Source organism: Sturnira hondurensis, unplaced genomic scaffold (assembly GCF_014824575.4).
Source record: "Sturnira hondurensis isolate 20B ecotype Veracruz unplaced genomic scaffold, ASM1482457v3 Scaffold0017254, whole genome shotgun sequence".
Classification (NCBI taxonomy): Eukaryota; Metazoa; Chordata; class Mammalia; order Chiroptera; family Phyllostomidae; genus Sturnira; species Sturnira hondurensis.
The window spans coordinates 2490036-2504832 of record NW_028089885.1 but is presented as its reverse complement, the minus strand read 5'-3'; the positions used below and the strand labels follow the sequence as shown (position 1 = coordinate 2504832).

Below are 14797 nucleotides of genomic sequence, written 5' to 3'. Positions count from 1 at the left end.
GAGAGAAGAGGAGCGCACAGGCAGCAGCCATGGACTAGCGGAGCCCGGCCGAGTGGAGGGCAGCTCCGATCCCGCCCCGCGCCGAGCAGCCCCGCACACAATAGCAAAGCGCGCGGCCCGAGGCCCCCAACGCACCGCCCACCCCCCGCGCGCGTCAGCCCCCAGCAGCGCCCCGCCCTGCGCTCGCGCCACCCGGGAGCTGGGCGGCCGCCTCACCTGCTGCCCGGGAGGGGGCGGGCATTGTTCGCCCGCCGCCGCCGCCGCCGCGCGGGGCCATGGGGGCCGCGGGGCGCCCGGGGCCGGGCTTGGCGAGGCCGCGGCGCCGCCGCTGAAGCGGGCTCCGCACGCACCCGGGCGGCGCAGGTGAGACCGACCGCGCCATGGTGGACCCGGTGGGCTTCGCCGAGGCGTGGAAAGCGCAGTTCCCGGACTCGGAGCCGCCGCGCATGGAGCTGCGCTCGGTGGGCGACATTGAGCAGGAGCTGGAGCGCTGCAAGGCCTCCATCCGGCGCCTGGAACAGGAGGTGAACCAGGAGCGCTTCCGCATGATCTACCTGCAGACGCTACTGGCCAAGGAAAAGAAAAGCTACGATCGGCAGCGCTGGGGCTTCCGGCGCGCGGCGCAGCCTCCCGACGGCGCCGCTGAGCCCAGTGCACCAGCTCCTCGCCCATCGCCCGCGCCCTCCGACGGCGTGGACCCTCCGCCAGCCGAGGAGCCGGAGGCCCGTCCTGACGGGGAGGGGTCCCCGAGCAAGGCCAGGCCGACGGTTGCCCGCAGGCCCGGGGCCGCCGCGCCCACCGACCGGGACGACCGAGGGGCCCCCACCAGCGTAGCAGCGCTTAGGTCCAACTTCGAGAGGATCCGCAAGGGCCAAGGCCAGGCCGGGGCGGCCGACGCCGAGAAGCCCTTTTACGTGAACGTCGAGTTTCACCACGAACGCGGGCTGGTGAAGGTCAATGACAAAGAGGTTTCGGACCGAATCAGCTCCCTGGGCAGTCAGGCAATGCAGATGGAACGCAAGAAGTCCCAGCAGGGCGCTGGTCAGGTCCTGGGAGATGTGCCCAGGCCCGCTTACCGGGGGCGCACCTCGGAGAGCAGCTGCGGCCCCGACGGGGACTATGAAGACGCTGAGCTGAACCCCCGTTTCCTGAAGGACAACCTGATCAACACGAATGGCGGGAGCAGGCCCCCTTGGCCTCCCCTGGAGTACCAACCCTACCAGAGTATCTACGTGGGGGGCATGATGGTGGAAGGGGAGGGCAAGGGCCCGCTCCTGCGCAGCCAGAGCACCTCGGAGCAAGAGAAGCGCCTTACCTGGCCCCGCCGGTCTTACTCCCCTCGGAGCTTTGAGGATAGCGGCGGAGGCTATACCCCGGACTGCAGCTCCAATGAGAACCTCACCTCCAGCGAGGAGGACTTCTCCTCGGGCCAGTCCAGCCGCGTGTCCCCGAGCCCCACCACCTACCGCATGTTCCGGGACAAGAGCCGCTCGCCCTCCCAGAACTCACAGCAGTCCTTCGACAGCAGCAGCCCCCCCACGCCACAGTGCCAGAAGCGGCACCGGCAGTGCCAGGTCGTGGTGTCAGAGGCCACCATCGTGGGAGTCCGCAAGACTGGGCAGATCTGGCCCAGTGATGGGGACAGCTTGTCTAGCAGGCTGCCTCAAGACGGCACCTTCCATGGAGACACAGGTGAGTACCTCCACCAGCTTAGGTGGGCACACCTGCACCCTGGCTGGAAACCATTGAGCCAGCAGGAGGAAATAGGAAGGGGGACATTGCAGTGGGGAGGAACGGGGAAGTCCGTATTGGAGTGGATTTCTGACACTGTTGGGAACAGGAAGGGTTCATGCTGATCCCACGCCTGAGCAAAACTCTACCCCTGCCTTCCTTCTGAATGCAGGTTCCCAGGGTTAGGAAGGGAATTGGGATGGTAGGGGGCTTGTTCCTCTGGTTCTAAAGTGTGTGCTGCTTTGTATCCGGATCAGGGTGCTCTGGGCAGTCATCTCCTGGTTCTCTACTCCCTCTATGGCAGGCGGTGGGATTGGTATAAGTAGGGGTCATCTCAGCCACCTCTGTCAGATGGTTTGTCGAGGGTTGATCTGTGTCTCGGGCAGTCCCAGCCCTCTTGTCCTGAAAGAGTTACAAGACACGCTTGGGGAACTCGAGATGTGCTCCCTGCTCCCAGGCCATGGAAGTGTCAGGTTTGCTTGCCAGCCAGCAGCAGGTGAAAATACGAATTAGAAGGAAAGTGCAGTGTCCTGACCAGTGTGGCTGAGTGCGTTGGGTGTCGTCCTGCAAAGCAGAGGGTGGCTGGTTTGATTCCAGGTCAGGGCACACGCCTGGGTTGCAAGTTTGATCCACGGTCAGGTGCTTATGAGAGGCAACCAACTGATGTTTCTCTCCCTCTCTTGCTCCCTCCCTTCCCCTCTTTAAAACTTTTTTTTAAAGAAGGAAGTAAGGTGACAGGTAGTTCTGACTCAGTGGGCCAATGGAAGTCAGTGGGGGTGTAGATTTTATCTGGAGCTGAAGCAGAGCCACACCTGTTTGGATAGGCCTGGCTTTGGTGGGAGAGCTCACCCGCCATTACTCACCCACAGGCTTCTCCGAGCAGCTCCTTCCAGCTCCGTTTTCTGGTCCCTCATGGAGCTCTTGCCTCCTCGCTGAACCAAGGATGAATGCCCATCAGTGCTTATTTTAGGCTCCCAACCCACAGTCTGGCCCTGACCCTCAGATTAAAGCTGTGGGATTGTGTATAAAACTTCTGGACTGTGTACAAACACCATTGGTGTTGGGGTGATGGGACTGGGTTTTGAGGTCCAGGCCCAGTTTGTCCCTTGGGGTAAGGGCAGGGTGGGGTGTGGTGCTGGCAGGAGCCTCCTAGAATCCTGGTCCCTGTCCGGCTTGTCCCGTTTTCTGCTTCGCTGATTTCCCTTTTTCTCCTGATGGAGTGCATGTGCTTTCTTCATCGGAATCCTCTTGAAACCGGTGAGGCTGTTTCTGGCTCTGTGAGCTGCCTTTCTGTGACCGGCACTCTCTGTCCCGTTAGGTGCCGGTGCACCCAGTCGATGGTTTTCCAAATGCAGTTGGGGGTGGCTGCCTCATGCTGCCCTGCCCTGTGGCCAGGGGCCCAGCAGTGTCCCCTCAGTCCTTAGGGAGGCCGGGGAGAACACTGTAGTATTTAGAAACCTGCTTTGCAGGCACATCAGCTGGTCCGGGGTCTGGAGGATTGCCCTGTGGTCAACGGGCACCAGCCTTGTCTGGCCAGCGGTCAGCCCAGCAAGCCAGCTTGAACTGGCCCTGAGCGCCGTGGCGCAGGAGGACATTATTAACAAAGAGGAACATTGCAGACCTGCAATCTGAAACGACCTTCTCTTGCTGGTGGGAGATCCGAGTTTCCGGGAGTAAAGCAGGCCTCCCTACGAGCCCTCCCTCCCCCATTCTCGTCAGCTCCCTCCACCTGCCTCTGAGACCCTGGCCCAGGAAATGGCTGAGGAGTGAATTTTACAATTTGGGCTTCACTGTTGGGACTTTTTGGGTCCTTTTCTGAATGTCATTAAGGTCCCACATTCTGTCTCCTATTAAGTTTTACACTCCTGGTTGTTTTAGCCCCAGGAGCCTTTAAACTCTGCACCCAGTGCTCTCCTCTGAGGTTTGTGGCTGGTGGGGCAGGAGGAACCCGCTCTGGCTTAGCCATCGGTCCCTGTCCCAACTGTTCACTGGTGTTCTTTAGATGGCCATGGCGCTTGCTGGCCAGGACTGCACCTCCAAAAAGGGACAATGAGAAAAATGACAGGGTGGGGAGAGAGTGGAAGTCACCCTACTTCTTTGCAGCAGCAGACATTGGGGCCTCAATCCAATAGTGTCAGAACCCCTCTGGATGGGTGGGCCCTCACATTTCTGAGCTGGGGGACCCTGCTGTTTGAGCGAAGGAGCTGAAATGACCACGAGCCACTGCGTGCCAGGCATGGTGACAGTGTGCTCCCTGCAGGGTCCCTCTTGGGCTCTTACGTCACCCCTTGGTGGGGCCGCCCATCCACAAAGAAGGATGCGACCAGGAAATGGCACAGCTGGCATTTTGGGCCCCTGTGGGATTGCAGAGCTGTTCCTTCTAGAATGCAGTGGCCTTAGGGCGGTCTTCCCGCAGCCCTCCCTGCGTCTGAAAAGCGTGACTGGGTTGGCCCAGGGGGCATTACAGGACCTTCCCTTTGTACTGTGTGGTCCATGTAGAAGGAGCGAGTGTGGTCCTGGCCATCCGGGAGCTCATGAGTTGACAGGAGAGAGGAGCACACCCCTCACTTCTGTGTTCACAGGGAGATCGGGGAGCTTCCACAAGCAGCAGCACTGGAGAGGGAGCCAGGGGTCCGCACCAGTCTAGCAGCAGAGGGCGAGGCAGCCCTCTGCCCGCGGGAGCAGGGGGAGCAAAGGCTCGGGGGCACCCATTTCTGCCCTCTGTGACTCTGGACTGTGTGCTTCTTTGTGGTAAAATAGACATAGCATGAAATTTCCCTGAACCCATTTTAGCCACTGTAACTTGCCCAGTTCAGTGGGATTCCGTCCATGGTGCTTCCACCACGGCCACTGCCCATCCCCATAGCTCTTCCTCCCGCAAAACTGGAACCCTGCACCCATTGGACGACAGCTCCCATTTCCCCGCCCTCGGCCCCTGGTAGCAACCACTAGCCTTCTGTTTCTGTGATGTGACTATTCTGGGCGCCACGTGTAAGTGGAATGACCCCGTGTTTGTGCCTCTGTGTCTGGTGTAGTGCCCCCAAGTTTCTCATCCATGCGGTAGCACAGACTGCGTTTTGAGTAGAGAAATGGGAAAGGTCGGGCCGGGTCCCAGGCCGGGTCCCTGGCTCATTCTCCATCTCCTGTAGAGGCCAAGTCAGAACCAGACACAGCACCTACCGGAGGATTCCTTCCTCCGTTCACCACTCTGGGGTGGGGCCTGGGAGATTGAGAAGGTGAGCTCATCTTGGGAAACAGCTTATCAGCTGCACCTGTCTCTTCCCTACGCCGTCCCTGTCCTTCAACTTCCCCTCAGGAGGCATCAGCAAGCCTGGTCATGAGAGAGGAGGCCAGCGGACTCCAGGGCCTTTCCTTTTTTAGTCCTTTTCCAGCCCAAGGAATTCTAAATCTGGACGCCCAGCCCTGTGTGCCCCTCAGCGCTGTCCACGTGTCCGTGGTGAGCTGTGACCTCCAGGTCTCATGCTCCTTGGTGGGCTCTCTTGCAATTTGCTGCCATGTGTTTTCACATTTATTAAGCAGCTTACTTTGCCCTTTGGGTCCTGATGACGTGTTGTCACCAGAATGATCACGGCTTTGTTTTTCCTGGGGATGACTGAATGGACCAGTGACCAGTCCGAGTGAGTAACTGTGGGGCAGTGAAAGGTCACCCCAGGCCCCGCGCTGGCTCCGTCACCCCTGTCGACCAGAGCCTGTGGTCACCTCTAAATTGAGGACAGGCTCCACTCCATGAGCTGAGGGAGAGTGGACAGAGTCTTGAGGGCACTTAAGTCATCAACAGGGTGGAAACGAAGTCTAGATCGAATTTTATAAGTGTGTCTTGGCGCGGGAAGGATGACTTTCCTGTTTTGGGAACAGAGGGAAGCATTCCAGAACCTTCCACTAAAGAAGCAGCGGGGAGTGCTGTTGATTTGCGAGGGTCCAGGAGGCCGTGCCTTTCCCATTTCTCTCCTCTGCCTCATTTGTTGCTTCAGGAGCCAGCCCCCACCCCTGGCCGGGAGTCCTGTGGCCCAGAGGACCTGTGCGCGTGTGACTGCCGCCCTCCCCAGGGCAGAGACTCTGAGTGAGCCAAACGCTGGGGCCCACCCAGAAAGGGGACACAGCCGTGCCTGAGGCCAGGCGCAGCTCGCCCCTGTGGTCAGAGTGGGCTCCGCGGTCACAGTGGGAGGATGGGCATCTCCAGTGTTGTTTCATGTTGCAAAACAGCGGGCTCGATTCTGATTGAGGCTCCTTTTTAGGTCATGGTTGGCGGGGGAGGACCCCCACCGGGGTTTGCCACCCTGACTGGAACACAATCCCTGTGACTCATGTAGGGCATTTTCCTTTGGAAAAAATGTGGTGATTCTCATTAAGCTATGCTATTTATAAACATGCGATGGGGTTTGTTTCTGTGGTAAAATATATATCATAAAATGTGCCACTCCAGCTTCGTTGAGGGTGCAGTTCAGTGGCACAAAGTACGGTCACATCGCTGTGCGACCGTCACCACCGTCCGCCTCCAGAACCTTTTCATCACTCCCACCAGAAACTCTGTCCCCGCGAAGCAGTGACTCACCTTCCCAGCCCCAGCCCCTGGCAGCCACCACTCTTTCTGTCCCCATGGATTGATTTGCTTATCCTGGGCACCTCATGTAAGTGGGATCACGTATTCGTCCTGTGTCTGGTTTATTTCACTCACGTAAAGTTCTGAAGTTGGGAGCAGCATTCTCGTCCTTAACTCCCCATCTCTGGTCCTTAATAGGTATGTTCTCTTTGGGAAAACAGCAGTTAGTGACAGTAAGGGTGCCTTGGTCTTCACACCCACGTTTTTGAAGTGTCCTAGTGTATTAGTTGGCTAAGGCTCCTATTACAAAGTCTCACAGGCTGGGTGGCTTCAACTACAGAAAGGTGTTTTCTCACCGTTCTGGAGGCTGGGAGTCCAAGATCAAGGTGCTGTCCTCTTGCTGCATCCTCACTGGTTGTCCCTGTGTGCACAGGCACCCCTGGTGTCTCTCAGTGTGGCTAAGTGCCCCCCCCTCCCCATTTCTTTTCCATCCTCACCTGAGGGGATACTGATTGATTTGCGAGAGAGAGGGAGAGAGGGAAACACCCATCAGTTGCCTCCCATGCTTGCCCTGGCAGGGGACTAAACCTGCAACCTTTTGGTTCCTGGGAGGCCCCTCCGATCAACCAGGCCACCCGGCCGGGGCCAAGTGTCCTTTTCTTATAAGTTCACTAGGCAGATTGCAGTGGAGCCCCCCACATCGACCAACCCCACTTTAACTTGATCACCGCTGCAAAGACCCTGTCTCCACATGCCGTCCCACGCTAAGATCCTGGGGACTGGGACTTCTGCACGAGTTCAGGGGTAGCGCTGTTCAGCCCGCCACACTTGGCCTCACCGGGCAGCAGAGGAAGGGGCCACACTGGCCTCCCCGGCCGTGTTTTAGGAGAAGGTGCGTCCAGCGTTGGGTGGCGCAGCCTGGACAGCACAGTGGGCGTCAGGGGAAGCGTCCTCAGGCCTCCTGTGAGGAGGAGGCGTCCTCGTCTTTGGACCCGTCATTGCCAAGGCCCTTTCTTTCTGTTCTTTCTTTAAATTTGAATATTTTTATTAAGACAGCATTTTTAACATACATTTTTATTCTGGTTCATACCTGCCTTTCCTTCACAGAGGAACCGCCTCTCCCCGTCCAGTCAATAAAGGTACTGAGCGTCTGGTCGATGACAGGCACTGTCTTCGAGGGAAATCTCTCTTGCCATCGGCTTTCGTCATGGCTTTGAGCAAAGGCTCATTTCCAAGGGCCTTGTCCTTTAAAACTAACCCACAAAACAAAACCTTCGTCATGTTCTAGCATCTTCCCTGATCGCGTGTCTCCCTCTGACCAGATTTGCAGCTGTTTCCTATGAATCCTGTGTCTGTCTGCCTTGCTTCTTCAGGATGGTGAGACCCCAAGGACAAGGACAGAGTCTGTGCCACCTCGGTGCCCCGAGGCGTGCGCCACACTGCAGACCCTTTGCGGTGTTCAAAGTGACAGCGGTGATGTGAGCCCTCGTGGGTCTGTGTCCTTGGCACTGGGCTCGTGAGTCAGAAAGGGACGAGACCCCATCTGTGCGGCGTCTGTTCACGGAGACCCTTCCCAGTTTGGGCCCACCCCTCTGAACCCCGTCTGTGAGCTGCGGTGGATTTTCGGGGGCCTAGTGGTGCTAGTGCTGCCGCCAGGAGGCTCGTTGGCTTGGGAGATTGTCCTGAGGTTAGTTTTCCTTCTTTGCTGAGCCTCGGGCTTCCCTGCTAAGCCTTCCAGAGAGTCTCGAGTCCTCAGACTAGGGCCTCCTAATTAGTGTCTTGGATTCTGTAGCTCACTTCTGTGGCCTTGCAAAATGACAGTGGACAGGGGTGGTGGCTGGGGCCCAGGGGAGACGTGACTGGTGGGTTCACAGATGCACATGCTGAGGTCTGGGTACAGGGAGACTGTGACGCCCCTCCTGTGTAGTGGGGACGCTGTTTCCTGTGTTCTCAAAACATTCCTGTGAGGTGGCTGGAGGAAGATTATTATCATAATTATACGCCATCGGCTGATTGGGTCTGAGGGGTGTGAGACAGACGCACAGGCCTAAAATAACCTGCCACAGGTCTGGAGGCCAGCGGAGGGGCTGGAGCTGGCCTCTCTCCTCAGAGGGCGGATGAAGTCATCCCATGAAAGTGGGCACAGAGTGACCCCCCAGAAGTGGAGGGGACCTCAATCAGCTGTTTCACAAACATGTTTGGGGACCTGCCGTGTGAGACGGGAATGGTACTGAGTGTTAGGAGACAGGCCTCCTAGCAGGTCATTTTCAGTCTGATAGGGACACAGCCACATAAGCCTGTGGGTAAACCTGTAAGTCTATGTGCTCTGAAAGGAATCTCCTGGCCTTGGCCTTCAGGCGGGTCCACAGAGGTGTCAGCCATCCAGGGGCGTTATTTGTCTCTTATTTGGCAAATCGTCCAGAGAAAGGACTTTCCGACGTCCCGCACATCCTCCTAGGGTGCTTTGCTAAGACCCCTCCAGCAAGGTGTGTACAGAGGAGCCAAGAGGACAGTGTGCAGAAGGACACTGCCCTTCACCCTGCTGGCGCATCTGACAGTCAAGGGCTGAGGGGAAGGGGTCGGTGCCTGCTGACCTGCCCAGCTGTGAGCAGGTTTGGGAGATGCTGAGGGACAGTGCCTGGCTGGGGAGGTGTGACAGAGATGGCTGGCCTTTTGTACAGTAAGAAAGGTTGGTGACCAGGGAGGCCTGCAAAGAAGCCATGTCCATGGCCAGGAGACAGCCAAGGGGGCACTGGAAGAAGAGGGAGAGACCTGCTGTACCAGGCAGAGTGGGGCCAGGCAGAGCGGGGCCAGGGACGGACAGCCCAAGGGGAGCCTGGACTCAGGTGCTTCTGTTGGCTCCAGAAGAGCTTTTGAAGATTCACTTCACCTTAAATGCCTGACTGGTCCTTTTTAGACAATGCTGGTGGGACCGATTGGGAAGCCAGTAGAACAGGAAGAGATTTCTCTGCATATAACATATGCACGTAACCTTGCATGTAACATGGTGAACGTTCTGGAAGTCACCATTTAGAAGCAACATACATCCACCTGGTGTGGGGGAAGAACACAGACTTTGAAGGTGGAGGGTCTGGACTTGCTCAGGAGCCAACATGCGACCTTGTGCAGGGATTTAATTGTCAGCCGGAGGGGACGCCCCTGCCTAGGGGCCCCTGCCTCTGGGAGCATGAGTTCCCAGAGTGGGTTGTCTGGCAGGGGGCGGGGTCTGGCCTCCTCTCTAGTCTCTCAGAGTCTCCCCTCGGGCATCTAATGTCAGTTGATGGAACACCACTTAGCAAGAGGGTTTAAAGGAGAAATGCATAATTCAGTAGATTCACCCTCTTGATTCAGTGAGAGTGTCTAGTATGAGCTCCAAGGGGGCTGAGGGGTCTGCTGTGGCCTTCACACCCCTCTGTTCCTCTCGTGGTGTGTCCTCCTGGGCTGACTGGGATTCTTCCATCTTGAGGGTATAGCATGTGTTTTTCTGCACTGTGGCCCCAGTGAAAGCCAGCTACTTCATCTGGTGCGAAGTTCCATCAGCCAGCGGTATCTGGGGCCGTGCACTGTGCTGAGACCACATCACCCCTCTGTGGGGTACCATGGGGTCCTCTTGCAGGACTCTTGGATTGCTTGGCCTGGTGGCTTTGGAGGACCTTGGAAGCTAGGAGCTGGAAGAAGACAGAGATCTCTCGGTTTTTCTGACAGAGCTCCCCCGCCCCAAGTTTGTAGAGGGAAGACTTAGGACCACTTGTTACCATTTTGAGTGGTTGTGAGGCCTTAAGAGAATAAGTAAAAGCCACAGACTTTCTGCCCTGGCTGGTGTAGCTCAGTGGATTGAGCACAGGCCTGTGAACCAAAGGGTCGCTGGTTCAATTCCCAGTCAGGGCACATGCCTGGGTTGTGGGCCAGCTCCCCAATAGGGGACATGTGAGAGGCAACTACACAATAATATTTCTCTCCCTCTCTTTCTCCTTCTCTTCCTCTCTCTAAAAATAAATAAATAAAATCTTTTAAAAAAAACCCAACCACAGACTTTCTTATTTTAATAGGAAACAAAGGAGGAAGACAGGAAGCTCTGAAAGTCACTACTGCTTTGGTGTATCCATGCTCCGTCTGCAGATTTCTAAGGGCTTCGCTTCCTTCAGCCATGACCCCCTCCCTACCCCCCGCCTGGGCACCTGCTGCCCTACTTCCTGTGTCTGTAGATTTGCCTCCTCTGGACATTCCGCATGAGTGGAATCGTGTAACATGCGGCCTTTGTGTTTGGCTTCTCACGCAGAGTAAGGCTTTCAGAGCTCACCCTTGTCCTGCAGTGCCTCAGGACTGCATTGCTTTTTGCTGCCGGATGTTATTCCAGAGGGTCTTTTCCGGTACAGGTGGTCTGGCCGGGGTCATTCTTGGGCGCTCTCTGCTGGCTCACAGGGGTCCTGCGTTTGGGCCCAGGGACCTGTGAGGGCCCTGTGTGGGGCGAGGGGATGCTGGAGGGCACATAGTAGCAGGGAGTCTCGGGGCTCACCAGGGAAGGGCGGCAGGCGATTGAGCTTGTTTCAGCCACCAGCCTGGGGGCTCCTCCTCTCGGCCTGTGCATCAGACAGTTACCTGAAACGTACTCTACGTGTGCTTTCCTCAGTTGAAGAAGTTGCCACTTTCAAATGCCTGTGGATGTAGAAAGAGGAGGACGATGCACGCGCTGTCCATCAGCCACTGTCCGCAGCACCAGGGTCCCGTCGAGCCCGCCTCACCCTTTCCCTTATTTTCATTGTGGAATGAACTGCACATAATGTAGAATTTACCGTGTTAACCATTTATAAGTGTAGAACTCTGAAGTGCTAACTCTTCAGTGTTTCTTAAAAGGCAGAGCTGATGGGAAAACACATATCTGTCCCTTAGGACCAAGTTCCCTTCCCAGTGTCCTAGGAAAGGACCAGGTGGTTCAGGCTCAGCCCTCCACCCAGAGGAGCCTGCAGACCAGGGCCGGAACGTGGGGACCAGGAGGCACCCAAGGTGCGGTTAACATGGGGCCGCCCTCAAGGCTCCACAAAGCCGTGGAGTGAGTGTGCAGGAGGGGAAGCCTCCCGTCTGTCCTGTGGTGTAGGGGACGGGGCAGGAGATTATGGTCCACACCGGGTCTGGAGTGGGCAGGGGCCCCGAGGAGTGTTCCACCTCTCTCAGGAAATGGCAGTCTGTCTGGACAGCCGGTGTAAGATGTGGGCCGTGGGGGAGGCAAGGTGGACGGTGGGGTTGGGCAGCGCTGTGCAGGACCCAGGCACCAGGCTGGGGAGAGTTGTGTTTCCTCGGATCGTGACAGGGAGCCAGGGAGCCCCGAAGGTTGCTGAGCGGGGGAGAGGGCACCTTTGGAGTGCCGCCTCCTTGGGAAGGGGCATCTGGTGTTGTGTCAGAGATGGCCTGGTGGGGCCCAGTGGGAGTTGGGTCACTAGGGATTGGCAGGAACGTGGCGGTGTTTTGGGGGTGTTGGCACGGCTCATCCTGGGGCCCAGGGGCGGGGAGGCGAGTGACTGGGGAGACAACTAGGAGGAGAGGGACGAAGGTGGCAGTTAGACAAGGAAGCAGGTTCTGGAAGCCTGAGGTGGAGGCCCCAGAGAAGGCCTGAGAGGGGACAGGGAGGTGTGCTGTGTGGCTAGCACAAAGGGAGGGGACCGACAAGGGGATTCAAAGGGTGTCGGTGAGAGTGGAGTCCCTGCAGCTGGAGGCAGAGGGAAGGTGGGGAGGAACGCAGCGTTGAGCCTGTGCTGAATGGCCGTCAGGGGCGGAGCCTGGCTTTGGGGCCCGGGGGGGGGGGGGGGGGGGGNGGGGGGGGGGGGGGGGGGGGGGGGGGGGGGGGGGGGGGGGGGGGGGGGGGGGGGGGCCATGGCAGTGGTCTGAATTCTAAGACTGCCATGCACTTGGGTGGGCTTGTGGGTGCCAGGTCAGGAGGCCCTGTGACCGGCATCTTGTCATGGAGTCGTCAGACGGGCCTGTCCTCATTCTCCGAAGCAGCTGGGGAGCCACTGTCACAGCCCCGAGCAGTCTGGGCTGTGATCACTAACATAAGTCTGGTTTCCTCTCCCGTGGCGTTCCTCTAGCGGCCAGATGGTGTGAGTCCCCGAAGCAGACTCCTCTCCGTGGAAGAGCAAGCAAGGCCCCAGCAAGGGCCGGACGAGGCTCTAGAAAGAGATGTGTGAGGAAGTGTGGGAGACTTGGTCCCAGCTTGCCTTTGTCATCTGCTGGCTTCTGAGCCCTGTGAGTGCTGCACTTGCTTATTCATCCCTGCAAAGTGCAGTGTCCGGTTCCAGGAACTCTGGCAAGGAAGTCCAGGAAGGTTAATGGGCTGAGACTCGGCCCGCTGGCCATCTGGGACAGGCACTGTGTTCTTGCTGCTCGGGAAGCGTAGGGCTTTCTTGTGCGAGTGTGCACTGTGTTGGGCTGGGCAGCCGGGTCCCCAGACAGCCGGCGAGGGGCCTGCTGGCTGATTTGCAGGTGCAAGCTGTCACAGCCACAGTTGGGTGCAGTTGGCAGGGACATGGCCACCAGAACCCTGCCTGGTCGTCCCATGGGTGCAGGGGGTAATATATTTGGGAGGAGAATGGAAGATGGGTGATTCTTTTCCTCATTTCTCTCTGGTCCTCAAAGCACTAAGCTCCCTCAGGTATGTGAATTAATCAGTCACCTTAAGGGAGGAGGGTCACTTCATGTTTACGGGACTCTAAGACAGGACATGACCGGGCTTGATTGTTAATGAGACCTTGTACATCAAAGGTCGAGGCGGGACTCTCTTGTGGGGGTGTCATGGTGCGAGCCCAGACACCCACGCCAGCCCTGTGCTCGGGTTCTCAGGCTGTAAGCTTTGAATAATTGACATGTTGGGGGGCATGGATTTGGGGGGCCCTATCTGGAAGGCTGGTTTGTTATTAGGGACTAGAAGCTTCAGGGAGACAGGTTTCTGCTCAGTGTTGAGGAAGATTTTATTTCCTTTCTGACTTCATATAAAATTGTATCTATAATTAATTTACGTAGCAGAGATCTTACTGTTGTGCAGGCTATAAGATATCATTGCTTTTTCTCCCACCTTCCAAGATCTTCCGGCTGGGCAAATAATCAAATTAAGAGAGACAGATTAACAAGAGAAAAATCAAATTTTAATACATGTGCATGGGGAATTCACATAGGCCTAAGAATTCCGAAGACAGTGATGCAACCTTGGGTATGGAAGACATTTTATTTTGGATGAAGGAGAAAGGAGGTGGGGCGGGGTATTAGATTTCACAAGTGAGAATGGTTGATTTACTGGTGGTTAAGCAGGAGTTGCCCGTTCCTGGCAGGAAAATCCTTGCTGGGCAGCTCAGCCACAGGGGGCGGGGCACAGGGGCTGTCAAGGAGACAGGCTTGGAGCCCGCCTGCTGGGGTGAGGACTCACGGTGCTGAAGCCAAGGTTGCCTTCCCAAACCAGGTTTCTCTGTCTGAACCTCTCGGGCAGGGGAGCGGGGAGGGTCACAAGGTCCTTCAGAGTCTTATGTCCTAATAAAGAGCGTAAAAGCAGTGTTGTGAAAAGGCAGCTTCCGGGCGGCGGAATTTTGGTTCCCTTTGCTGACTGCTTGGGTGTCCTGCTTTTCTCAATTAATGGGAACGTTTTTTATTTTGCTAACTAGTTTATAAACATTTTTAGTGGCCGCATTATTACTTTGTAAAAGTTATTGTTTAATTGATCTACTTTTAATAATTTTTTGGAAATAAGGTGTTTATGTAGCTGGTTATTATATTTCAGTGCATATTTTATTTTATTTTATTTTTTTTGAGGGAGGAGAAGGAAGGAAGAGAGAGGGAGGGAAACGTTGATGCGAGAGGGAAACGTTGAATGGTTGCCCTCCAACTGGGGACCAAACCCGCAACCCAGGCGTGTGCCCTGACTGGGAATCAAACTGGTGACCTCTTGGTTTGCAGGATGACTGAGCCAACTGAGCCACACGGGCCGGGGCAGTGCATTTATTTCTAAAAAAAAAAAAAAAACTTGTTTGAAATATAATTCACCTACCATACAGTTCACCCATTTAAAGTGTATAAGCCGATAGTTTTGATATATTATTGCATTAATTTTTCAAATTGTGGTTATATGTATATAACAGAAGGGTTACCCTTTTACTCTTTTGTTTATTCTTTTATTGACCACGTTTTTTGTACAATTCGGCGGTGTGAAACGTGTTCGCGCTGTTTTGCCACTGTCACCACCATCTGTCTCCAGAGCTCTCTGCATCTGGCAGGACTGAAACTCTGTCCTCATTCAGCAATAACTGCCCACCCCTCCCCCCTCCCAGCCTTGGACAACCGCCTTTCTGCTGCCAGTCTCTGTGAGCTTGTCTGTCCTAGGTATCTCGTATAGAAGTAGAATCACGCAGTGTTGCTGTCTTATTTCCTTTTAAAAAATGTATGGACTTTAGCAGAGATAGGAAGGGATAGAGAGAAAGAGAAAAACATCAATTTGTTGTTTTCCTTATTTATGCATTCATTGCT

General features: G+C 56.1%; 1 protein-coding gene across 1 annotated transcript in view; it reads left to right on the top strand.

The window, feature by feature from the left end:
• The first annotated feature begins 334 nt into the window (after positions 1 to 334).
• The window catches only part of BCR (BCR activator of RhoGEF and GTPase), a 104293-nt gene continuing 89830 nt past the window's right edge, over positions 335 to 14797 (top strand). Inside the window, exon 1 of the mRNA XM_037067469.1 lies at positions 335 to 1692. Coding sequence (XP_036923364.1) covers positions 381 to 1692 — 1312 coding nt within the window. The 5' untranslated portion in view covers positions 335 to 380. The remainder of the gene's footprint in view (positions 1693 to 14797) is intronic.